The sequence below is a fragment of the Rhipicephalus microplus genome, chromosome 2 (genome assembly GCF_043290135.1).
Source record: "Rhipicephalus microplus isolate Deutch F79 chromosome 2, USDA_Rmic, whole genome shotgun sequence".
NCBI lineage: Eukaryota > Metazoa > Arthropoda > Arachnida > Ixodida > Ixodidae > Rhipicephalus > Rhipicephalus microplus.
This window is the reverse complement of record NC_134701.1, coordinates 257,054,374-257,082,153: the sequence shown is the minus strand read 5'-3', so window position 1 is coordinate 257,082,153 and position 27,780 is coordinate 257,054,374. Positions and strand designations below refer to the sequence as shown.

The following is a 27,780-nucleotide window of genomic DNA, read 5'->3' as shown; positions in this document are numbered from 1 at the left end:
ATTTGCGCAAGTTGAGCATTGGCTTGTGCTGCCCTAATAAACTATCAATTGAACTGGCAAACGGCATTTGCCCGCAACAAGTGGTAATTAACATAACTTCAATTGAGCAAGTACTAAAGCACGACTTCCGAAAACTATGCTACATTCACTCCCCCGGCAAGGTTGCAAATGGCCATCTGCGCTGAGCTTATGATTACATCAATTACTACCTATCTCACTGCGTCTACAACGACATGAACAGGGCATCAGATAACGCGGCATTTGAGTGAGACGCGTTATTACAGACGTATTTACTGCTGAAAGAGTGCATCAAAATTCAGGGAAAAGAGGCAGAAGCATGATAACTTTGTGTCACATATATTGGTTCCTTTAAAACTGGCGCTTAATTTCCTTTTACTTTATCAGTAGGCTTCATTAAACTAAAGAAATAATAAAGACGGGTGGAATTAAGTTGAAGCAGTGCCAGCGAAATGTCATTTCATGAAGTGCGGTGGCGACGGTGTTCCGCTCATTTACATTAAGGGCTTCACAGTTCCCTTTCCAGAGTGGTATGTCTTAAGAAGCGCACTGGAAACGACTTAAGACGCAGCTGGCTTTCTCCAGTTACCGGACCATTCCCCCGCCAAGTAAACTCGAATAACATCCCTTCTAGATAGCCCTGTTGCCCTTCTTCCGACCTCGCAGCCCCTGATACCCCGAATGCGCCTGCTTTGACCCACCCACCCCCTCCCCAAGTCTCTCTTTTCCGATCTCCACACTATGCCTACGTCATTACGCTTCCCACTAGCCACCTCCCTCCCATCCTCCTCCACTCACAAATATTTTAGGCCCGAAAATTCTTCCTCTCTTCCTAACTAAGGAGGCGTCGCTTGATTTTCCCAGAGCAGGAGGCCATCACTGAGGCGTGGGGTCACTTCACCTAAAAACATGAAGATCCAACACTAGTGCGAGCATACGTAACGACTCTCGTAAATTCTCGTCGCATCTAAAGGACCTGGTTTGGGGGAAGGAAGTAAAAAAGGAGAGGACATTTTATTCTCGTCCCAATTGTGGCGCCGCATTACTAATATTTAATTGAAGCAAAGTGGTTGCCGGCAACTTGTTCTTTCACGAGTGGTTCTTACCTAATGAGTCAGCGCACTACGAAACTCGCCATTCTTCTCCCTAGTTTACGCTCGCATTTAACGCGAGAACTTTCTGCGACTTGAATACATAACGAGTGCTATACCACGCGGGTATACAAGTTGGAAACCTGCTTTATTCCAATGCGCCGGTCTACCGCATTTTTATTCTTGAGTCTGGACTTACAAGCACGAATGTTCCTGAAGCGTATCGGTACTTGCAGGAAATGGCACAACAAAGGCTCACACTGAAGTACGCGCATCTCTTGGAAATTGTGCTTTCCGAGTTGGCAGGCGTGCGTAGTGCTTCGTGTTCGCAGGCGTTGTTTTCGTGCTGGTTGCATCGTGTTGGACGTGGCTTCTCAAGTAGGCAATCATGTTTTTGCATGAAGCGGGACACGAAACGACCTAGATACGTTGCGGGAACGCTGAAATAAAACAAAAATAGTTGCAAAAAAGAATGAAAAGTACCTAACGCACTGTCAAAATAACGTTCATTTTAGGATAACACGGAAACCAGGTTGGTTAGTTCACGATGGCTTGCTTTCCCTTTTTTCCTGTACCATGCATGCGCTCGGAGAAAACAAAGTTCACCCTCACATGCAAAGTTGACGTGTCTCTCTTTTTGATGTATACGAATAAGAACTTGTTGATGTTGTCCCTTGAAACCATCGTAACTTTTCTCGCTCGCCTTTCTGTCCTATAAGCAAGAACGTTTCACTTCTATAGCAGCGTCCCTATTTTAGGCACCGAATGAATGAGAGCAGAAGAGAAAGCAAAGGCAGAGATGTTAACCAGTATAGAATGACTGGCATGCTACCATACACTGGGGATTGGATTGAGGGAGTTTGAAAGATGGATAGAGGGAGAGAAAGGAGAGCACGTCACAGTAATCCTAAAACTATTAGTCTATAACCGTCAGTCCAAGTCTGTCGCCTTCAAGAAGCTGAGGTCTGCTTTCATCGCCATCTCTCGCGATGACCTCTCTGTACAACATTCCAGAATGGTGTCCGCCCTCATTAGTCGGCGATGTATGTGAGCTAGTGCAGCTGCAAGTAATTTTCTCTGCATGTTGTAGTGAGGACAGCAGCAAAACATGTGCTGTAATGTCTTCTTGCTACCACAGTTGTCACAGAAGGGGTTCTCAGCCGATTTGAATACGAAAGGAGAATAAGAAGGTGCCGAGCTTTATAATTGCTGGTCTGCTTCTTTAGCAAAACACTTTATATTTTCACTCCACTTTGAGAACGGTGCGCGAACAATGTTACGTATTGATATATTCTAATGGTGCTGCAGTACGCTAAATACGGGTCACATCAAGGCCTTACAACAGGTTTGGCTTTATTTGGCCAGGTTTGCTGAAGTAAAGAGGAAGTTTCTCTAAATTAGTGTCTGGTTTTCCAATGCATACAAAAGAATGAAGAGTAGAACTTCTTTGCGCTAAGTCGCAAGCCTTTGGCTTACACAGTTTGCCTCCAAGAACTGCGTTAGTACTTTCGCCGCTTTGTTATAGTCAAACTTCTTCAGCCCCATTACCAATATATTGGCTTTCTAGGAGAGCCTCTCACTTAAACGACAGAGGCTAAGCCGTGAAGCATATTATCAGGGTGATTATGCAGTGACTCAGAAAGTGTGGCTCAGTTTCATCACATTCGTAAGAGTGACTTGTGGCATCGCCTGCATGCTGCTTCAGCGAGAGACGCATTGGCGTTAGTGCATGTGGCTCCCCGAGTAAAGGCGGCACATTGACGTTGTTTCATGACGAAAGTGTTGTAATAGCGTGTTAACGCACTAGTGATGGTCGAGTGAGCCCCACAGCGAGTTGATAAAATCTGTTGAAAGTCAGTGCATAGGTGTGAGGAACGAGTGAGTGAAATGTGGGGAGCAGCTTCACATGTTCTGAGCACGTAAAGTTTCGAAAAAAAAAACAATACGAAAGAGTACCGTGCGCTCTGGCTCAAACATTGCTCTGGCTTTTTTTCTGTTTCCGTTCTTATGAACAAAACAAAAAAGAAAGACTAAACATATATTTGGGATAACAATTTTACCAGCATTAAGTATAATATCGTTTTCTAAATGACACCAGATGGCACACTTTACACAATCGAACAGATATACAAAAATGAACCCTGGCACCACAAAAAGTACATACGGCGATCATTTCATCACTGCGAATCTATTGTGAGATTCTCTCGCAGGGTACAACCTGGTACTCTGCGGTTTCCTTTTTTGTCAAATAATGTTGTCTCTCTCTCTTTTCCACTCACTTCATTTCTTGCTCTTAACATAATAATAAACGATTACTTTTAAGTGGCAATTCATACGATGGCACAAATGTATAAACACATTCTTAACTTATTCAAACAGTTTAGCCTGCTAATGAATAGTGAATAATTTAATTTATTCTGCAGATGCAACTATACGAAAAGCTTACACTTGTATACCAACAAATACAGACGGAGCTCAAGAAACAAAATATTTGAAAGAATAAAATTTTCAGGGGGACATAATGGGCATCGTCAGTATTTTTTTCTTGATACAAACGAAAAGTGGTTGTGTTCAACCACTTTGCGCGACCGTCGTCTGCGGAGGCAAAGCAACATTCCGTGGACGCACACAGAAAATATATCTTGGCATCAATTTGTTATGCGCAATACACTACCACTTCTTTTTTTCGGAGAGATTTGAGAAAGAGTGGAGAGCCTTATCCAGTGCTGTGCGACAGAGATCGTTTATCAGCCGGTGATATATCTTCACTAAAGAACACGACACTTCCACCATAACGAGTATCTCTGTTGGCGTTTGTGTTCTTATTCTGTTTCATGATTAATCTTGGTACTGAAAAAAATAAAAGCTAAGAACTGGAGATTTTGTAGGCAGCCTCTCAAGAAACAGGAAGGGCTCTATTCTGGGATGTCTTCTCTAGAGTAGGGGAAAAGTGAGGATAAAAAGGGGAAAAAAATCTCGGAGCTCCAAAATCAAGATATTTGGGTGACTCTCCTAGCTTGTTTACCGCCGTTGCCTGCTTTCGACTTGACATCAAAAGTTCCGCGCAGCAAACTGCGCAATGCCACACAAAGAAAACGATCATTTACGGTGCTCGGGAAGCGAAAAACAGAAGCCTACCTATGTACCACGCTAAATATTTTAAAAAAATTACATGGCACTAGTTCCTGTTTATTGAACGTTAATGCATTGTAATGGTCTTCACCATTTACACAGGTTATCACCCGCCTTATCTATGTCTCCTCTATTACGGACGCGGCACGCGTGTGTTCGAGTTACGTACAATATTGTTTCGCTGTCGTATAGCGTTCTCAAAGCCTGCGAGTCAGCGCCTGTCGCATTCTATACTCTGTATTCATCGTTGCCGCCTTGAACACATTTAAGTTACTGCACTCTTAATTTACGAGGAGCACGCAAGGGTGACAAAGGTACACGAAATAGCACCACAGAGGCGATTGTGTTGTGTTCTCGGTGTCTTCGCTTTCATTGCGCAGTACCTATAAGTTATGAATGCATACTAACTTGTTGAGTTTCTGGCGTCGTCGCTACTAGTGTAACTCACATTAGCGCATTTTTTAAATAAGAACGGAATGTTTTTTTGAATTAGGCGCCTGTTCAACACTCATATGTTCGTATCAAATATGAGTACTTCTTCACAGGCTTTCTCTGCTGAAGGTTGCCACCCTGACAGTGAGTTGTATATGATTTTATACATTTACAATAAATAGAGTTCTCAAAGCGATGTCTCATGAAAATACGCGATAACCAAGGACAGCGAGACTGGCCTTACACTGGAATTTGTGACTTGGAATAGACATAAATGGCCGATAGAGTGCTTGCAGCATATCAAACTGGCTTCTCCAAACGAGAAGCCAAGTGCGCGTTTCTTACACACAGCAGTGCCCTCTGACCGGCAGGCACTCAAGCATTATAACACCAACAACCAAAAAATCCAGGCAATCATAACCAATTTCAACCTTGGAATAACACTGGAAATGCGATTTTGGCGTTTCTAGGACCCAGATGCCTCAAAAGTCTTTTTTTATTTTTTATTTGTTTTTTAAGGAGTGTTCGCTCATGAGCAATATTCGAAGGAACAAACATCAGGGAAAAAGTATCACATTTTGAAGTCTCTGCCTTCCTGTTAATTTGCGCCGGGAAGTTCATCGGTAAACACATCGCGAAGTGACGGCGTGTGCTGTCGACACAGACCATTTTTCATTACTGGCGACTACGGCGACTGCGCTGCTGTCGCTTATTTGCCGCGAGCTGAAAAGGAGCCAGATTTCAACGAGCTAATTAACTTTACTGCAAACACATCCCCGCAAGCGTCTCGCAAGTTGAGTGTCCTTGATAAGTACCTAAATTACGCTGTTAGAGAGAACGTCATGGCAAGTTTATAGATTAAAAATCTACTTACTTGCATTGCAGGTCACTGTTCCTTTATGCAACAAGAAAAAGGTAACTGTAGTAGACAGATTGTGACGCTGCGTCGAAGGCAACGCGGCACTGACTACTTTACCACTAAGCACTCTCTATCGCTTTATTTTCATAGCACTGTGGCCAAAGTTTAAGTCAGCGATGAGGCGTGCTGTTCAAGTAGAGTGAGCCACGCATGTTTCATTGTTTACTAAACTTAATTGAAAAAAACTATTCCCACTTTTTAATGTTTTATTCCTATTTTGTAGAGCGTCGGCATCACTAAGGATGTTTTATAGGGCCAGACGAGTTATTAGGCTAACCAACAATTCTATAATAAAGCAACCTAATTCACTCATTTAAGCTTTTCGTTGAGTGTGAGTGCTTATTTGCATGGCGTGGCTAACTCACAAGAAGCATGTTGTACAGGCAGGCCACCTCTTGTGGAGGGAGGCGGCTAAGGTAAAAAAAATGGTGGCCGTTTTTGGCATGAAGTCGATTATAAAAGATAATAAAAAAATAGGCTGCATAAATGGTTTTTATGAGGTATCATTTACATCTTGGTTGCTTTAAATTGTTTGTTATGAGAGAGCGTGAAACTATTCAGAAAAATGTAGCTTGATATTTCTTCTGAAAACACAGTTTGTGATAACTTTTTGCTCAATAAACACAACACAAGAAACGAAGTAACACAGGAAAGCACTGCTTCTTATCATCTGTGATTGCATCATGTGATTGCGTTTTTTGCGCTAAAAAGTTAAGAATAACTGGCCTCTCTGGGTAGACTTAATGTGTGGCTGTATTTCGCAACAGTTTGAGTTGATTTGGGGGTCAGTATTTTAAACAAAACAGCAACCAGTAGATAAACACGCTATTTACGCCATGTAGCTGCAGTTTTCATGCTCAAAAAATTGCAATCTCATGATCCATCACACCCCAAAACTGTTTCGTTCTTCTGGAAAGCTTGTATTTCTGTTGTAAGGATTTGTAATAAAAATATCACACAAAATAGAAAAATTGGGCAGTTTTAGTGTTAAATCAGGGGCTAGCCAGTCCAGAAATCATGCTGGCCCTGTAAAACATTTCAAGCTAGAGTAAAATTGCACAAAATAAAAAGAGATGAAATCAGGACATAAGGAGGATGCTACAGCCATAAAATGGGAAACTAGCATGAGTCACCTGCGATACAACGCAAACGCAGCTTGATAAGTAATACAGAATGACCCGCGTGCCGCATAATTTGTAACAGTTAGGCATCCACAGCACCTCCACGGACGCAGGCTGCTACCAATTTCTAATGGCCATCGGCGTCCACAGAGCTGCTCCTGTCGCCTGACATAAAGTTTCGTTTGTATTTTGCCACATATGCAGTCCGATGTGTTTCACCCAAGGTAACGTGTGTTCATTTTCTGCCGTTAGTGTCGTGGGGAATGAATGGCACATGGCGTAATTGCTGAAAGCAGCACGCTGTTGACAGGAGGGGTCACATGTTGAAGTCCCCAGTCTTGCGCTGCGGGATTTTTTTCTGTTAGGCAAAACTTTATTCATGAAAGTCCAAAGTTGGATGAAGTATTTTTATTGTATATATACTGCTCGAACCTGGTTGAGAATCAGTGAACAAGGTAAAAAATGGCACATTTAACAGGTATAGCCAAAACTAATCGCATTAAGCCATTTAAAATAGCTAAATTGTTTCGCATAGCTAGGGCAGACCCCAGTGGAGCACTAGAGAGGGTGCCACTACTTCGCCGAGTTGGTGAATGTCTCTCCTCCAGCGTGGCCTTACCGTCGGCGCTGTACGAGCGCAGCGCTTCGACCGGATCCCCATTTTCCTATCTCCAATTTTCGTCGCTTGCCTTCTCTATATCTCCATCTATTTGCTTCTATTCGTTTTATCCCTCCTTCCCCCTCACCCCTATAAGGCACTGCGCCGCGTCGCCCTTGAGACAGACAGAAATTAGGTGCCTTTTTTTCCTCTTCTATACAACCACAACCACCTCAGCCGCTACGTGGTTGAACAACCTGACGGAACGCGGTGCAAACGACGCTTATCGCAGCTTTCGTAACCAGCAAGATGTCTATGGAGCGCTTCCAGTGGTATCGGTGATTTCGCACTCGGGGTATGTAAATCTGCCTAGCAATATTCTACTCTTGTCGGGGAAACCGTATGTGTTGACCTCAAAAAATGACGTCATTCATGCTGTGATAAGCGGAGCAGTGGGAATTCTACGAACGGGAATCACTCGGCGCTTGTGCGATGTAAAATATTCCTGTGGTTTCACACTAGTACAGCTAGCAAACTGTCTTTTTTCTTTCACGTTGCCGAATTATAAAGTCGCTTACGTATGGAAGATCGTTTTTACATCCACAAGTTTGTATGCACAAGACTAATTTGAAGCGACACTGACGCTGCGTATAAGTAAAAGCACACGTATCGGATTCACTTCAGGAAATGTCTGAAGTTAGCAAGCCATACTTAGTGCGTGATGATACCATTGCAATGCTGGAGATGATTCTGTGCTACAAATACTCTATTTTTCAAAGACACTGATAATTATTTATAATACAAAATCTGTCAATTGAAACGTTGCTGGGGATAAAATATTGCGCATGAGAGTTCTCTGTATGTTGAAATATATTCACTGCACTGAAGCTGATAAATAAAGTAAGTTCAGGCTTGTCAGGCGTGTAAACAATGACGCTGCACTTGGAGTGATAAAAATTGTGTCTGATAAGGTGCACCAAGAAGACACGATTTTATTTCTTCCTGTTTCCCGGTAAAACACTGTATTATTGGTGTGTTGAGAGTCTTCAGAAGAGGGGCAAAACAAGAAGAACCCAAATCTAAATAAAACGTTCCTAAAACAGGAGCAATAACCAAAACAGTGACTCAAGTTTTTCATTGGGTGAAAAATATATTATTTAATTCCTGCCAAACTATAATAACCTACGTTTCATGCAAATCTCGGACGATGGTGGTCCTACGTGCAAGATTATCTTCGTCTGACATATTAGTTTCGCTTGAGTGACTCGCAAGGCGCAGATATACTATCTTTTCGAACTAAGCCGGCTTTCAGCGCAAATATATCAGACAGCGAGCAATTTTCGTGAACAACGCGGAATATCTTAAGGTGGATTGCTTTGTCCCACGCATTCACTCTGCCTACCTGATAGAAAGCCTAATGAAATCGGACGTGGTCTCTCAAAGCACACACACACACACAAAAATGGGGTACGCACTTGATACTTCTCAGTAGACTGTGCATGGTCGCTGCTTGCGAAAATTGTAAGAGACCTTACTGTAATCCCATGAACGGGGAGCTCAGAAGAAGGGCAACGAATAAAAAGAAGCGGGTGGAGGACGCATGTGGCTAGGGTCGATGAAATCTACTTCACTCGGCCAAGACTACAAAAACACGATGCCACTCTATCGCGCTTGCTTTTATTTCGTTGAGCCCCGGTCCTCTACGTACGATACAAATTGGAGAATTGAAAACTAGATATTTGCGAAAAGGTACATTGGGCATGATAAAAGCAATGTCTTGGATTATTTCGCTCTCCACGCAAGTGATTCGCTGCTCGTATTCACAATGTAGGCAGTCCTGGGCTTTCGCCAAAATGATCGTGGCAGCTGAGAACAAACAAATAAGAGGGGGAAATCTCGAGTGTTCAAATAGGGAAGCAGGGGGACGTTATCAGTAGTCCATCACTAATTACAGCTTCACTGTGTAAAACAAGTAACTTCTTTATTGGTTCCACCAGTTCGTACACGTGATGCAAGGGAATCTTGATTAATGTCCAGATTTTCCGCCAGTGAGCGAAGCAAACGCGTTGTTTAATAGTAGAAGAAATTTTACAGTAAGAGACCAGAGGCGAAGTCGAAAAAGACGAAAAGTCTTTTGGACTAAGCAATTCAGCGAGCAAAAGCTAGCCTTTGTGGGTAAAAGCATATCTTAGCGTACTTTCCTTCCACCTCCTAGCAGGAATTTGTGAGCGAGGAGTTAATGGTGACTAGAGGTTTCCTAGCCTATACTGTTCTTGCTTGAGTACTATGAGTGGTGCAGCACGTAAGTGTTCTGATAGGCAATATGTAACGTTGTATAGTGATGCCAAAATAATTGCTGATTTAAGCTAGAGCTTGTTTAATTGAAATTGTTGGCTAATGGGCCGTTGTTAGAAAAGCAGTACTATATATATATATATATATATATATATATATATATATATATATATATATATATATATATATATATATATATATATATATATATATATATATGTATATATATATATATATATATATATATATGTGTGTGTGTGTGTGTGTGTGTGGTGTGTGTGTGTGTGTGTGTGTGTGTGTGTGTGCGTGTGCGTGTGTTTAGCTTTCATCAAATGCTACTCTCACATATACATACACTTACCTCAGTTCGGCCAGAATCTTTGCTGCTATCAGAGTAGTTCAATAGAGTGTGCTTCTATCTGCCATATTCATTCCCATCCCTACACAGGCCTGACGACGCCGTCTCTTTTCTAACTGTACGCAGAAACTCACACGGGTGTGCCACCGCGGATAATTCACTCTCGCCAGAAAATCACGGCATCAGTGGGAGACGCCATGTCGCTTCCATGTGTGGCCCACGGATCACCGCCACCACAGTACCGCTGGTATCGCGAGGACGGCGGCCTCGTCTTCCTCGACCAGCGGACCTCGCTCATCGACGGCGTCCTTTTCGTGCGAAAGGCGGCGGTCGGTGACGCCGGGAAGTACACCTGCGTGGCCAACAATAGCGCCGGAGAGGACCGTACCACCACCGAGCTTGTCGTTACGGGTACGTTGGTGGTGCTTTTACTGAAGTGGATGTTCTTATATGAATGTGCTCTCACGTACTCCTAGGTGCTCCAGTTTGTGTTCCCTCTCTTGTTTATCTTTACTCACCACGTCTACGTGATTCCGTTCTAATTATCTTAATGTTCTGTGCTATGGTGTGCTCAAAAACTGACAGGATTCCTCACGCGCTTATCTTATCTCATATCACTTAAACGCGTAGGTCATCTTTTTTTTATCTCAAAGAACACTTCCATTCTCCCACGCGATAATCAGCAAACTTTCTGCAGCTATCGGGGTTCGTCACAGTCTCCAAAATCAAAACCACTCCATGTTTTTCGCTTCTCACGTCGTTTTATAGCAACAGCTCTTATGAGATCACAATTGCCGCCACAGCCTACATCTGTAATCGCAATCGCGCAGGAAAAGAAGCCTAATAAAAAATAAGTAGTTTTGAATGGGTATCGAACCTGGGCCTTCTTTGTGGCGTCTAATTTATACCACAGGGCCATGCCAGAACGCGAAACTATATCGCTAAAAATGTATAGAGGCACTATGTCTGGAAGAAACCTTGGTTTCACGCGTAATATAGCGTGGTAAAAGAGTAAAATAACAACCAGACGTCACACGATGCGAATAGTATAACCCCCGATATTACAAAGGGCTCAGCCAAATGTATTTGCTGTCACTAGCTACCGCATGAATTGACGACGTAGTCGGTTAATATGTGAGCCCACAAGTATTAGTTTGAGCTCTATAGAAATGCCACTGTTCCAGCTTTTGCTGTGACTGAGCTCAGGCCTGGCGTTTTTGTCACTGCCAATTTGATCATACCTCCCCCTGTGCCAAGCAACGTCGTAATGTGATGACGTGATCATATGACGTCGCCTTAGTAATGTTATGGTGACGTCACTAGTTTTGGTACATGTGATACGTGGTGGGGTCATCGCATTAGGATTTCTACATCACTGGTGTCGACGCAGAGGACCAATTTTCACGTTATAGGACTTACACAAAGCCTTACTAATCAGAGCCTGCTTTTGGCACCAAGAGCACGTTTAATGTAGGCTGTATTGTTTACTCGAACAAAGGTCAACCTTTCAGGCTTAACTTCTACGCATATATCGTAGACACAACGCGTTTACGCAGAGCCCCTGGGTGCACACATCGAGCCGGCGCGGCAGCAGCTGCGCGTCGGCCAGCCGATCACCATCCGGTGCTCGGTGTCGGGACACCCCGTGGCGGGCATAACGTGGCGCTTCAACCAGCGAACTCTGGCGCTAAGCGAGAGGGTCGCGCTGCTCTCGGCAGACGCCCTTGACATTCGCTCGGTGCACAAGGAGGACAAGGGCATGTACCAGTGCTTCGTCCACAACGACGTGGACTCCGTACAAGCAAGCTTCGAACTGGCGCTTGCAGGTGAGCCACGAGCGTCGATAGACGATAAACAATAATCACAGATAAGCGCAGCTTCTCGAACACTAAATACTACAAATTCTTTATGCTGGTTAATGAAACAGCTGTTTGCTCTCGTTGGCCGGGGCATAGTCATTGTGAATGTTACACCACCCTCAAACTCTACAGCGAATAGTCTTTATCTGCTTCATTCTGAAGAAGGTTCGCTTTCTATCATTTTAAGTGTAGTGAACGAAAGAGAGTTGTGTATATGAGGCAACCGAGCAAATCAAATAAATAAATAAGTAAATAAATTATTACAAAAATGAATAAATAAATAAATAAATAAATAAATAAAGGCTGCTTATTTCTAGTGCGTGGACTGTTTATGGGCTTACTATATTTTGTAGATTTCAGATTGTCCGTGGAAAAACTTGAGATGGTGTGCATATGTCTTTGGCCAGTCAAAGACTTTCACTCAGTTCAATTCAGTTTTCTTTTTACCAGAAGATATTCCCGCTGCACGCCTGAAGTAAGTGCTGCAAAGAAACCTATTTACGAAACAGTATGAATTTCAAAGGTAGAGACTTCAAGACTACTTCGTCTTGAAGTCATGCCATAAGCTCAATACACACGGTTAAAAAAAACGCGCTTTCTGTCGTCTTCCTTTGATCCCCGTGTTTTCAGCGCTATGGCTTCATTGAAATGCATTAGTACCCATAACATTCCTCAAGATCTTTCGAACAAGTTTGACTAAGTGGTAAATTGTGCCTTTACAGAGGACCTGCCCCAGTTCCAGGAGACATTCGGCGGCGAGACGGTACAGGCGGGCACGCGACTATCGCTCAAGTGTTCGGCATCCGGGAACCCGCTGCCGCAGATCACGTGGTCTCTGGATGACGCGCCCGTGCCGGAAACTCATCGCGTGCGCTTCGGCGACTACGTCACGCAGTACGGCGTCGTGGTCAGCTACCTCAACTTCTCGCTGGTCCAAGTTGAGGACGGTGGCGAGTACCGATGCACCGCAAACAATGGCGTCGGAACGCTGCACCACGCCGCCAGGATCAATGTGCCAGGTGCGCGGTCCAGCTGTGTCAGCGAGCCTGTTGAACGCGCAGCAAAACATTCGTTGGCGACTTAGTTTATCGGTGTAAGAGAAAAAAGGAAGCCAGACAATTATATGCTTTGTTTTTATGTGATTCTTTTTAAAGTGAAAGGAAGAGAAAAGTGAGCCCCGTAACTGTCTCTATCAGAGTGCGACACCTCAACAGTAGCTCACAAGGGTGGGGGTAAGGAGTGATTAAAAGGTAAAGAGATAGAAAGAAGAAGGAGAGAGTGAGTCACAGGGACAGCGAACGACAGAAAACGACGGAAGTAAAGAGGAGATAGGAAGGATGGACACGGTCGTAGGAGTCCGAATACAGGGCACCACTCAGCGAGAGCTCTTGTCGGCGTCAGGAGAAGGCGTAGGGGGAGCCCAGTCGGCCAGAGCTGCGCTGTCGTCGGAGATCGTGGAGGCACAACCGGTCGGCACGAAATCCAGAGAGCGAGTCCCTATGTTCTCTCTGCCAGCAGCTCTAGTTGGATGGAATTTTGGTGCTTCGGTGGCACCTCTGCCCAGCTCACTGTTCCAACATGTAGCTCCGTATGCGAAATGCGCCGAGCAGCCTTCCATCGCGCTTGCTTTTTTGACTTTGCCACGCTGATGAGGGTTTAGTCGGATAATATTTAAAAATATGATTAAAGCCTGCTATGGTGCTTGCGGAAAAATGTCACGTGGTGATGTTTCAGCGCATTGTAATGCAGAGAAGCTAACCAGAAAGATTTGAGCTCGAGTTGGCGGAGCAATGGGAGACGTCTGGAACACGTCTGTGTGACGTGATGCCACATCGTATCAACAAAAAGTAGCTTATAAAAACACGCATTATCGCTGTATAAAAACACAGTCCATGCCTCAAGCTATGGAAAAGACGGCGTAACTTACAATAAACGCAGCTTAGACAAACTCTCCTGCGATTTTAGACGTCCTCTGCTCATCCACAATCATGTTGGGGCAGCAAAACAGCTTATTTGGTTTTAACTTTGTCTTCTTCAGTCGGTCTTTGGAAGGCTTCATCAGAATCGCAATACTCAAGATGACCTTCTGTCTTTTTTTTTGGCTGTTCGGTCACGTAACGTGGAAGTTTAACTCATCACAAAACTTTTTCGCAGGACGACCTGTTGTCCGGCCCATGCGAAACGTGACAGTCGTCGCCAGTGAAACACTGAACATAGTATGTCCAGTGGCCGGATACCCTCTCGAGTCCATCAACTGGGAGCGAGGTATGATACATATTTGGCTGTAGGATGTCAACACACTTCGCATTACATTATTTTGATGCATTCTCGCACGTAAACTTAAACTGACCTTCAGCGATGGGTACACGAAAACAGTGCGCTCGAGACAGGCAGCTATATTTCGTCCCACTCAGCCTTCGAAACTCACCGCAATATGCTTGCAACATGGGGAACTCCGCCTTCTCATACGATACGCGGCGTGAAGCTCTTATTCAACGGCGCACAGGGTAGTAGCAGCGGCCATCCTCTCGACCATGAATTCTGGTGGGAACACCACGACAACGGTGAATTTTCACAATGAAAATAACAAAGCTTGGGTGATGCTCCAACCGCAACTGCGGCAGCAATACAAGACTCTGGAGTATTTGAGAGGTTCGTTTCACTCGCAGCTAGCCAGCCCTTGCGCATTAACTATTTTTTCAAGTACGATGAATGAAGGTAATTGACGTCGACCCGCTAGAGGGAATAATGGCAAACTTCATCTTGACAGAAGTAACTTAATTTGTTTGATTTTTAAGAACTACCTTGAAATTCATTCCACCGGCGATCTACACCCCTTATGACGTTATGATCGGGAAGGCGGTAATGAAGCAGCGGGACATTGTGACATTAAGACACGCATTCTTACTCGCTCTGATCATCTCTTATGCTGCTAAACAGGCAACGGGCGAAAGCATCACAGAGCGAGGACTAAACAATCACGGTGTTATGCAGCGACCAACTTTTGCATCTTTAACGTGAAACGCCAACACTTCCTTGGAAAAAATACTAGAATGGGTTCAGTGAAAACATATACCAATGTATTAATTATAGAAGTATCTGATGGTTTCCAGTATGTTTCCTGTCCGAAACTTTTGGTATTAAAGAGTCTTATCGTTTTATGGAGGAAGTGGTCAAGGTGGATAAAGTGGACATTTTCACCTATACCGGCTATGCGCAGTGGGTGTCCGGCTGCCCTACAATCACAGGCAGAAAGTTCACGACAATGGCTCTCTCGAAGTGTACCACATGGAGAGGGCCACCGACGAAGGACCGTACACCTGCGTGGCCAAGGACAAAGACGGCCACACCGCACAAAGCACCGTGTACATCAGCGTCAAAGGTAAGCTTCATGCCGTCCGTGCTGTCTTTTTACATTTGCTCGTTTCTTTTTATTGCAACTCTCAGTTGGGTTTTGCCGCTGGCGTCGGCGTCGATGTGGGCGTCGCCGTCACTCACTGTATCTGTACGTACATATATATATATATATATATATATATATATATATATATATATATATATATATTGTGGGCGCTTAGTATACGCATCCTCTTCACCGGTACATTATCATCATTATCATGTGTGGCTCATGCATCCTCATCTTGGTGCGACATATTTCCGGACACCTGGCCCAAGCGGCGACCTGAACGTAGCTCCAGGGGGTAGAGTGGTCAAGAGGATGGCGGGGGATCTAACAGCACTCTCCACCACGTATGAAGTCTTGGTTTGGATCACCTTTTATTAGGCCTGAGGAACCGGCAGCCGACAGCTACGATGAATGAGCCAAGATGATGATGCTACGCGACAACGATGAGGATGCATGAGCCACACATGATAATGATGATAATGTACCGGTGAAGAGGATGCGTATACTAAATGCCCACAATATATATATATATAGATAATATATATATATATATATATATATATATATATATATATATATATATATATATATATATATATATATATATATATATACAAGAAAGAAATAAAACCCTGATCCTGAAAAAGACTCCGGCGCGCGAAATCAAACGTGGAACTTCTGAGTCGTGAATGCGACACGTTAAACACTCAGACACGGCAAAGCACGTCCTTCAACGTTCGAACGGCAAGCTATTGATATCTACCACTTACCGCTGGTGATGGGCACCTCGGGGGGGGGGGGGGCTATAGTGTTTTCAGCATTACCAGGAAGATGACGCAAAGAGCGCATGGCGGCGCGCGCTCACATCTCCCCCGCCTATACATTGCCCTGCAGAGAGGAGAAGGTGGACGCTCGCTCGTCATTATCTCGCGGTGGGGAGGATCGTACATGTTGGCTGGCCTGTGGCTTTCACCGGAACAAATATGTTGTAGTTACCAGGCTCACGAAGGTAACTGCAATCGATGTACAGTCTCCGTTTGCGAAAAGAGTGCGCTTTTCAGACACAGCGAAGTAACAACTTATACGCTCACTCGCTCGTCTGTACCTGTCAGTACGTTTCGTGCGTTATTTGTGCTGAAGAAATGCGGGGCACTATTCGATCTTTTCGCCATTACGCGCGCGACCTTCCCATTTGTTGCCATCATGTTCATTGCTTCGCCTTCGCGGCGATGCTGTTACTTTTTTTAGCGTTTATTACGTTTAACGGAACAGAAGGCAACATCAAGAAATAGAAGAAAATAAACGCAGAGATGTTAACCTGGTAAAGTATCCGGTTTGCTACCCTTCACAGCGGTGGGAACAAGTTCTGCCATGACTCCATTAAATGACCTGAAAGAGACAAGCTACATAAAGCTTCTGTATTTGTTCATTATTTGCATAAAACGTTATGAAGCCAAACTACAAACGATATTATGTTTAAACAATTTAAAAAGAAAAACCTCGCATGGAATATTGCCCTTCCAATTACTGAGGCTTATTAGGTGTTGTAAAGCCTTTTAATAATTAATAATTGCTGCGGTTTAGTGGCCCAAAACTATGGTATGATTATTTCAAGAGCTCTTGAAATTTCGACTACCTGGTGTTCACTAAAGTGCACCTAGATCTAAGTACACCGGCCTTGAGCATATTGGCCTGCCTCAAATTTGCAGCCGCCGCGACCACTATTTGATCCTGCTACCTTCGGGTCAGCAGTCGAGCACTATAACCACTATACTACAGCGGCGGAGCTGTCAAAGTACTTTTGCGACCAATTTTCATGTGCAGGGTGTAATTCCGGCTATACTTGATTGTTCAACGCCCTGTTCTTTCATATTTCTTCTTTTCTGAAGGAAAACGGGTCCAACAGGACATTTTTTGTCAACTAACTGCTGCACTTACGGGTTTTTCGAGCAGGCTAAGTACGACACTTCTTCCACGTCCACCAGCAAATGTATAATTTTTTCACGTTCACCAGCCTGAATAAGTGATTTAAGCGCGGAGCACTTAAGCCTTTCGGTGCGCCAGGCAGCGCGAACCAGAATTATCATATCAACATGAACAGGTACGCGCTCGCATTTCCCTCTTCGACTCCTGCGTCTGCCCCGCAACACGTGTGCTGCATTCGTCGAAGTGAAATACAATACATTTGATGGCCAAGTCTGTTACGTGACTAGAAGTAACATAACATCACGTAACAACTATATTCACGGGATTCAAATCATCTGTTACTATGCAATAACTGGTTACGAGGCCAAAAGTATCCTAAAATCTCGTAAAGATCAGTACCTAGGTCAGAATCAAGTAGCTACAAGAGACAAGACTAAAAATTCCATAAGAACTAGAAAATAACGTAGCATGAATCAACAACACTCACGTGACTAAAATAGGGTAACGTTATCTAACATTTATTCACTTGACTAAAGGTCACGCAGCATTGCGTGACAGTTAGTCATGAGAATAAAACCAATGTAACTTTGCGTGGCAACCAGTTAATTCACTAAAACTCACGCCACATGATGTGAATCGTGACGTGATGAAAATAACGCTACATCACTCAACATTTAACCACGTGGCATGTTCCCTTTATAAATAAAGTATCACAGTGTCAAGTGAAGTCTTGTAATATCACTTATTAGATAGTCACGTCGCATGCTGTGTCAAAAATATGCAAGAAGTAGTCACGGGACGTATTCCGGGCAAGACCACGTAATAGCTAGTCATGTAACGAGAACCACGTGACATCTGCCCACAAAAATACGTAAAAGCTAGCCACCTGACACAGTGCTGCGAAACATCACGTGACTAATCACTTAACACTATTCGCACGACTTGAAATCATGTAGTCACTTGTCACGAGACTCAAATCTTGAAGTAACCAAACTTATCACGTGACTAAACCAACGTTGTATCACAAACCGACTAGTCAGATGAATAAAACCACCCTGCCTGTGCGGAACGCGCAGCAGAGTCACAGCGAAAGCTTCATTTGATTGATATGTAGGATTTAACGTCCCAAAACCATCATATGATTATGAGAGACGCCGTAGTCGAGAGCTCCGGAAATTTCGACCACCTGTGGTTCTTCAACGTGCACCCGCATCTGAGCGCACGGGCCTACAACACTTCCGCCTCCATCACAGCGAAAGCTAGAAGAGTGGCTTTCAGAGCCTTTTTAAACACTTTTGGGTAACTGCTACACACCTGCATGGCACCCACTACGCCACCAATCATCATAATTTTTGTGTAGTAGGAAGGTATCCACTATGGCACCCTTCGTCATTCCTAAGAGAAACGTGGTACCCGCTACAGACTTGCGAGAGAGTTTGCGCATTTTTTTTTGATGCGATGGCTGACGACGATAAAAAATTATGTCTCAGGCTTTTGTATTGGTGTAACAGCATTCGACGACCCTCTCGTAATGCAGTTCACATTGTGAGACGTCTGTTTTTATCTTTGCTGTTTTAAAACACCTTATTACACAACTTTACGCTATTCTTTTTCCGACATCAAGCTTGCCTAAGAGCAGTCTACATCGCTGTTTCAAGCACCAGCATACCCTTAAGATAGAATACATGGCTGGCACGCGGGAGACCCTGATTCAAATTCCATTGTGCTTTGGTGTTTTTTTTAACACACATAGTTTGCGCGATATTGGTTACGGACACTAGCTGAGGTGGCGGCTCACAACTGGGTTGCACGTTACCCTTGTTGTGGTCTCATAACAGCTCTCGCTGTTATAAAACTACGTCACATGGCGTAACTCTTCCCGTGACATGGTCCAGTCAGAACTATGCAAAGGGTTGTCGCGTTATACGGTTTCGATATAACCACGTGACAGGTCTGTAGTGTGAGGGCCAATCAAACTGGAGAATAGTTCATGGTTACAAATAAGCAGCGCACGACGTTTTACAAAAGAGAGACGAAAGGGAACACCGCTGCACTCTCAACTAGTTTATTTCGTAAAAGACCTTGGTTATTATACAACAAGACGGTGTACCACGTGCTACAATGACAACGTATTTTCTAAAAAACCAACTTCGCAATCGCTCAAAGTAATCGATGCTTGGCTTATACAGTAATCTTTTCTTTTTGCGATGTGGAAGGCCTCGATCACTTCCCTTGTCATCTTATCTCTGTGGCTGGCAAGAATTTTAGTCTCAGAGAACAGCGGGGAGCAGCCACATTCCAAGCAATGCCGTCTTAAGTGCGAGTAGGCATTATTAGCTAATGCTCTCTTGTGCTCCGTTAACCTTGTATTTATGCACCGGCCCGTTTGACCGATGTACATTTTCCCACATGACATGAGCAAACAGTAAACCACCGCGGTTCTGCACTCAACAAATGAAACAATGTGCTTAACAGAGCACCGACACCTATCCTTTTTTGTCAATCGCTTTCTATCTAGCATAGCCCACGATCTGAGAAGCCCCTGCTCAGCTATTCTTCCGGGCATTCAAAGACAGTTAAGAATGGCATAGCCTTCTCTTGTCTCCGCGCTGCCTTGGCCAAATCTTGTCCCCACAAAGTTAATGATAGCTTCATCAGACAAGTAGATAGATTGGCTAGTGCGGGTTACGAAGAGCATGTTCTGCGCAGAACCGCACAGAAGTTGGTTCATCTTGTGCGCAAGAATATATCTTTGGAGCAGCCTCAAATTGAGAGGAATTATGAAGAAAAGAAAAAGAAATGTGTCTCCATACCCTATGCGCACAGTATATCACATAATCTAAAGAATGTAGGCAGCCGGTATGGATTACAAGTTGTTTTTTCTGCACCTAACAAACTAGGAAAGATATGCGCTAGGCTAGATAGAAAGCGATTGACAAAAAAGGATAGGTGTCGGTGCTCTGTTAAGCACATTGTTTCATTTGTTGAGTGCAGAACCGCGGTGGTTTACTGTTTGCTCATGTCATGTGGGAAAATGTACATCGGTCAAACGGGCCGGTGCATAAATACAAGGTTAACGGAGCACAAGAGAGCATTAGCTAATAATGCCTACTCGCACTTAAGACGGCATTGCTTGGAATGTGGCTGCTCCCCGCTGTTCTCTGAGACTAAAATTCTTGCCAGCCACAGAGATAAGATGACAAGGGAAGTGATCGAGGCCTTCCACATCGCAAAAAGAAAAGATTACTGTATAAGCCAAGCATCGATTACTTTGAGCGATTGCGAAGTTGGTTTTTTAGAAAATACGTTGTCATTGTAGCACGTGGTACACCGTCTTGTTGTATAATAACCAAGGTCTTTTACGAAATAAACTAGTTGAGAGTGCAGCGGTGTTCCCTTTCGTCTCTCTTTTGTAAAACGTCGTGCGCTGCTTATTTGTAACCATGAACTATCACCAACTCGCCCAACTTTCGGTTTTACTGGAGAATAGTCAAGCACAGCCATACTGATTACTTCTAGCAAAAGCTCAGTAACCTCAGCAAAAGCTCGGCACTACCGGCAACACATCACTAGGTCGAACACATGCTCTGTGGTTTGTCCCAGAGGCTTGCGCCACCTGTGAAAACTGCAAACATTTTTACGAATAGTTTTCTAATGTCCGTTTTTGTCCGCAGTATAAAACTCCACAATGTTGCGAAATGCGGCACCTGTTATGACTTTACACGCTGACACCATCTAAAGCGATCACGATTAATTAGAAAACCTGGATATTCGAACAGAACAGTCTGGTTGGCCTAACGCCAACGATCGCGTATGAGTCGCCTAAAGTACTTTGCTGGGTGTTAGAGCACAGGATCGTGAGCGCATAACTTCGTGTTGGCACGTCGGAATGCCATGCCACACGAAGAAACGACGTGCTGAGGCACGCGCTACGTGAGAGGAAACTGCAGCGCGCGCAGAACACGGCGACATCATTACAGCGCTCAGAGCAGGACCAGCTACAAACAATGGTCACGCAGAAAGGAGTGCGTAATTGTCACGAGCGCACGACACGCTGAACATTGCAATCACACGTCATGCTATAGCTGGCACTGAGCCTTGCGCTAACGAATGTGCATGGCGGTGGAGGGAACTCTCGACGCATTATTTTGGATACAGAGACATGGCGAGATTTCTGACTAAAAAGGAACATGGCAAGATTAGAAGCTTGCGCTATGACCTGGAATTTCGGATCACAGCGCGATGTTGGATCGCTTAAGCTGCGTGAGATTACTGTGAACGAATTATAAAACACGTGTGGGCGCGCAATCAATCAGCAATTAGACTGCGTAAACAAGCCGGCACATAGCTTGATTGATTATTGATTCAGTTATTTATTATTGATTATTATATTGTTGATTTATCGATTATTGATCATTGAACTATTGATCAATTTATCGATTTATTGAGTGAGTGAGTGAGTGAGTGAGTGAGTGAGTGAGTGAGTTGCAGCTTCTATGAAACCACACAATTTTAATGTCATAATTCTCAATACGTTCTCCTCAATCAGCCTTCTTTTATTATTCTCTTCCCTGAAGTCTCTCTTCCTCCACCAGTTTATTCCTTCTTTACTTAAGCCTTTCTTTCTTCCTTATTATTTTTTTTCTTGTGCCTTTCCTATTCTCTTCGTAGACTTCACTCATTCGTCTTTTTCATTTTTTTGTGTCTTCTGTTACTATACTTTTGTCGTTCCTTCCCTTTCCTTTCGTGTCCCATATTTTCTTGCTTGTGGGATTGTGCCTTACTCATAATCTCCGAACACGTTCTGCAACTCAGTGAGACCGGCAATAGAGCCCTTCAGCTACCCGGCGTCCCTCCGCGAGGGCCAGCGGGCATCCGTGATGTGCGCCGTGATAAGCGGCGACCTGCCCATCAACATCAGCTGGACCAAAGACGGCGAACCCATTAGCGAGTCGAATCCTGACACGGCCGGCATCCTCGTCAACACAGTGTCCGGATTCACGTCCACGCTACTCTTCAAGGCGCTGCGGCTCGAATATCGCGGCAACTACACCTGCGTGGCCCAGAACGACGCCGGCAGCGCCAGCCACTCGGCGGTTATGGTCATACATGGTGCGTACACTCACAAAAGATCATTGCAATTCAACAAAGCGAACTTGTGGACTCGGTGGTTGAACGCTATAGTTCAGAGGACCGCGCGAATAAGCGATGCTGCAGAAAACGAACACAACGAATCTTTGCGCTGATTAGATACTTAACTTAATGGTATAGTCACAAAGTATGCAAAGGTGTTATGTCTCCTTCAACTTCAAATTAATTTGCATTACGCGTTTGCTGGTCTAACCTTCCGAGTCATTCATGGTTGCATGTGCGTTTTCATGCCGCATCACGATTTACCAACTAGCCCACCAGGACCTCTTTATTATGTTCCAACGCTCGTTTCTCTAAAATTCCGGTGTCGTCGTCGTTAGTTGTGAGTGAAAAATCGGCGTTTTCCGCTAGGGAAAAGTGACGGCGAATGCAAATAACGAAAATATCTGGTGTGGCGGGAATATAACCTCGGTATTCTGCATTGAAAGCAAAGCAAATGTTCTACCACAAAGGCACAAGACAGCTTGGAATGTCTTGAAAAAATAGAAAATGATCTACAGGTGTTATATTATAGTGAGAGGAGCCACGCAACGACATCTAATAATTATTGGCAGAAGCGTATAATCACACCTGGCGTCACATCACGTGAGTTCCACATTGAATTGGTCAAGCCCGATCAGTATAAATTGATTTAGCATAATTCATCATTATCACCAGCAACAGCATCGACAGAGCGTACAGGTGCGAAGGTGCACGCATGGACGCGTTGTAGACACTTGCCTGATTCGCTGAATAGCGAAATACGACGTAGTAGGCACTTCGCAACTTTACTTGATGTGGGAATTCTAAGGTAGTTACAAAGAGGCTATGTTACGCGCACAGGCTTTACTTTCCAATGGTGCGGGTGAGATGCCTATACCACGAAACAAAAGCTGACTAGAGATTGAGAATGCGATACGAACCAAGCCAAATACGCTAACGCTCTCTACTCTTGAATGTGGATCTCAAACGTCCTCAAAGTTGCTATTCTTTCTCGCATCATCTCGATTAGCAAGCCGTCCGCGTGCCCAGACGCGGGTTTGTTCTTCTACCAACTTGACCTCTCTGTCTTTTCTTTTGATGTATTTCTCTTTCTCTCTCTTTCTTTTCTTACCATGCGCGTCACTGCATACGTTACCAATGAGAGTGTATGAATTTATTGTTTTCTAAAGACATGTGATGTGGATATTTTTATAATTTTGACACACTTAATAATGCGCGAAATTAGAAGACATCAATTGCTCGTTGCTGCATTGCGATTGACACAACAGGGATGAACCTAACAGCCGCTCTTACCTTTTTATCACTTTGCATAAAGCTATGTGCTCCTTCACATTTCTTGCTTGTGTTTCTTTGACAGCATATGCAGAACTTTACACGTATTAGAGCGCTTTGTTTGTTAACGAATCTCGCTTGAATGATAGCAGTAGGTGAGAGCTTTCAGAGAGAAGATTATTATGCGACAATAACTGAGGAAAGATAGAGCAGTGACTGTTTCTCAGGCAAGGACACAAAAGCCACACCACTCGTAATAAAGGGGCAAAAAGATAAATAGGGAAGCTGCTGCAAACAGCAAAAAAAAAATAAAAAGAGGAAGAGAGACAGAAGGAAGCCGTAAGGGGATAACCACCAACGCTACCGCCACTTCTCTTCTTCTCTCAAACCACGTACTACTTTAACACACCACTGTACTATACTGTCTGCACTGTACTGTAGTGTACTGTATGGCACACATATCAGGGAATGTTGTAGAAAATTTACAACAGAAGCACGCCTTTATTCTTTTTCTTGTATATTTTAATCGGATTTACTGAGGGTGCGGTATCAAACACTAAGCGCATTTTATTGACTTTTACAACCCTCCTTGCATTTCTCCCTGTTGTTCTCCTTCATACTGGTCCATGGCCATATAGCTGAGCTGACTGCTTTTACAGGGTACAATAACAAAAAACATTTTATGCGCACGTATAGTGGCTCGTGTTATCTCAATTACCCACAAAGCACAATGTGTACTGATTTAGATAGAATACATTATTATACGTGTGGCTTTCTTGTTCCTTTTACTCTAGTCCCTCCACAGTGGATTATTGAGCCCGCAGAAACATCCGTCATCAAAGGCAAGACTGTAGTCATCGACTGTGAAGCGGACGGGTTCCCCAAGCCAAGGATCCGATGGACGAAGGCCGAAGGTTTGCAACGCTTTCTTTGTTAATTAATCGTTCGTACTTTATAATAGTTAACAAAGGATACCAAGCCACGGATTAAAAATAAAGTCCATAAAGTTGTGATTAGTCCGAATAAAGTCCATAAAGTTGTCTTGGAGGTACCATCGCTTTTAATTTGGGTCATTGCTTCTGCCCCCGCTAGGTTCAAATTTTTTACTTCCCTTTTGTTTTTGTCTTAGGAAAAAGAGCTAATTAGATGCAGTGAAAAACGAAAAGCAAATGGAGTTGGTGTTGTCTGTGTCTCCTTGTGCTTTTCTGAGATATTTCAAAAGCCAACTAGTTGTATTAACTACGTTCTTAAATAAATCATTTCAATATTCGCTCCAAGACATTCAATATGTTATCTGAACCATATGTCTCTTAAGATGATACTTACATTGTTCAAGTAAAACTCGCCGCTAACTTTTGAATTGAAATTGGCCGAATTCGCTTTGATAAATCATCTCAGTTCACCACACAGAGAACCGTTTTTCCCACACACAGTCCATTTTCGCCAATAGATTGTCAATACGTCATGTTAAGTGTCACGCTCAGTTAAAAAATGTGCCCTCCGATTATAGTAGCTCCTTAACAAGATGTTATGTCAGCCGTAACTTAATCGAATAAAGTGTTTGTAACACGGCATGATGACCAGGAGCTGTCGTGACGATCATAGAATGTGATTCTCAAAAAATACGAATGCATCACATGCAGCAACATGGGCTGGAGCTTAAGCTTTGTTTAAAAGGGCTACTAGGTTGTAATGACGCGTAAGAAAGAGCACACAAAGACATACAGCGTGTTTGCCGAGAGAGTGAAAGTTTGAAAAAGCCGCAGCGCTATATGAAATGGCCCCTCTCCCCTTCCCCAGTGCAGGGTAGCCTACCGGGGCTCAGCCCTGGTTAACCTCCCTGCTTTTCTCCTTGTGTTCTCTCTCTTTCTCTCTTTTGTTTTGTAACTGTGATTCTCTAGCACTAGAGTGCTTCAGTATGCACCATTATTAGTGCCTTATTCGTATGGCGTGTGTTTCAGCTTGTGTCCGCAGAGAAGCCTCATGCATGCATGGTCCACGCTAAACGCAGGTGAAGCGGCGCGCGACTTCAAGCCGGTGATGAGCAGTGCGCACGTTCAGGTATTCGAGAATGGCTCGCTGGCCATCAACGACGCCAAGGAGGAGGACGCCGGCTTCTTCCTCTGTCAGGCGACCAACGGCGTCGGGCAAGGACTCAGCAAGGTCGTCAAAGTCACCGTACACAGTACGTTTCTATCAATACGCGCTTGGCATTATCTGTCATGGACAGACGCGACAATCTTGAACACTCGAGCTTCGCCTTCAAGAGTAGAAAGCGATAGCATAATCTAATCGTGTTCGTATCGCCTTTCCAAGTGCAACACTTACTTCGCTTCTTAGTTGACACCTAAACCATGCCGCAAGGAAAAGTGCTGATGCATTCCGTCTTCTATAAACATGCATGTGGCGGGACGAAAAAAGGCAGAGCCATGTTTTTTTTTTAAAGCACACCCGTGGGACCCTTGCACACTCTTGCGTGTGCTTAAATACCGCCGAAGTACCACCATGGTTATACGGTGTCAATGAAAGGGTTGCCGTTAGTACGCTAGCCGATGTATGTGTGGTGGCCAACCGGCTCTAAAATCATGCCCGACGAAAATGTCACGGGTTCGAATTCGCGGTTTTACTAAAACGGATATTTATATTATGTTTTATTTTCATGAACCTCAAATTTTCGCGTGTGTAGTGAGTCATTCGCTGATTTGAAAAAAAAAAGAAAATATCATGGCCTGATAGGCACTCCGTCACTGTACTTGCAGTAGGCTTTTTAGGATTGTTTGAAACAGCTAATGTTACGCGCACAGACGTTCGTTATCTTGTGGCATGGTTTAGGTATGGTTTAGGCATGGTTTAGGCATGCTCCCAGAACCGAAGCCAAGCTAGGAATCTATGGTGCGTACGGGGCCCGATTACGCTATCGCGTTCTACTCTTGAGAGTGAAGTTTAAGCAACCCTCCAAGTTTTCGTACACGACAGCTAGCTCCAAACTAGACCTGTCAGGAGAATACATAGTTTACTCCTTGGGACTGTTTACTGAATAAATTTCGCATGCACCCGAATATTTGATGTCAGAGTTTGATAGTGAGGGCCACGAAAATTTACTTAACGGAACTTACGTGTCATCTGCCACAACAAGCACAGTGTTCGTGTACAGTGAAGAAAAGCGCACTTGCTCCCACCTTCTACTCGACCTGCACCCCGTTATTGCTGTGTGTGCCTTTGGGGAGTCTTTTGTCCCGCAGGTACAATCTTCATTGGGCTTCGCGTTTCCTTTCCTATACCCTCGGGCTCTCCACTTTGCTATCAGGAAAGCTATGTCACGCTGCAGTTTATAAGCCGGAGGTACAGGACGGTGATAAAGCAACAAAATGCACACAAGATGCATGGTGATTCTTGTTTGACTGAGAAATGCCTCAAATATGTTCTTTCTTGAGAGAGTGTGCTGATGAGAGTAACAGCCACGCTGAGTGCCCTTTATGCACCCGTAAGAGAGTTGGAAATCAAAATATGCCTCGCGGTGGAATGTCCCCGCGAAAAGGTCATTCAATCCATATACTTGACGGCATCGAACTGATGCTGATAAGCTATGGTGGAATCTCGGTGATACCAGCCGCCTGCGTACTACTTGTTTTCCGACTTTTTTTTTTATTTTCGGCGATGTTAACTCACAAATTGTGCATTTTAGCGCGTTCGATACGACCATATATTTCCTCAAATATAGAAAATACGACCGCGAAAGTGCACCTTGACCAGCACAGGTATAAATCCTGCATTCATTATTCGGGATACAAGCCCGAATCGGGCTCCAACAAGGCACAATCTGAACGTTGCAGAGCCATAGAGCAAGCAGTAATGCCAATTTAGAGGTGAAAACATTGCTGCTAGGATTGTTCGCTGCATGCGCCCAATTATCGTTATGATGGGCCCGAGAAAGAAATTTAGAAAAATTCAGATGAATATCTGTCAAAATATTTACTCGTAGACATTGAAAAGAAGAACTTTTAGCGCAAATTGACCAGCTACGTCAATTTAGCTGAATAAAAGTGAGTTTCGCATGAATTACACTTGTTTTCCTCCTTTTTAACCTACTTTGCCAATAAAATTCTTGCATAATACGCTTTATTTTCTGTTCCCGTAGAAAGGGTATAAACGCGATTTCACGGCATTACAACAGAGAAAATAAACGTTTTTACGTTCAATTATTTGTGTTCTTTTCTGTG

The 27,780-nt window shown here is 43.9% G+C and overlaps 1 protein-coding gene across 2 annotated transcripts in view; it reads left to right on the top strand.

The window, feature by feature from the left end:
• The window catches only part of LOC119170077 (cell adhesion molecule Dscam1-like), a 295,537-nt gene that overhangs the window by 227,837 nt on the left and 39,920 nt on the right, over nucleotides 1-27,780 (top strand). For both annotated transcript variants that reach the window (XM_037421113.2, XM_075880186.1), the window contains exons 5-12: nucleotides 10,091-10,375; nucleotides 11,521-11,790; nucleotides 12,546-12,842; nucleotides 13,978-14,088; nucleotides 15,044-15,205; nucleotides 21,971-22,267; nucleotides 24,355-24,474; nucleotides 25,572-25,745. In XM_037421113.2, coding sequence (XP_037277010.2) covers nucleotides 10,091-10,375; nucleotides 11,521-11,790; nucleotides 12,546-12,842; nucleotides 13,978-14,088; nucleotides 15,044-15,205; nucleotides 21,971-22,267; nucleotides 24,355-24,474; nucleotides 25,572-25,745 — 1,716 coding nt within the window. The remainder of the gene's footprint in view (nucleotides 1-10,090; nucleotides 10,376-11,520; nucleotides 11,791-12,545; nucleotides 12,843-13,977; nucleotides 14,089-15,043; nucleotides 15,206-21,970; nucleotides 22,268-24,354; nucleotides 24,475-25,571; nucleotides 25,746-27,780) is intronic.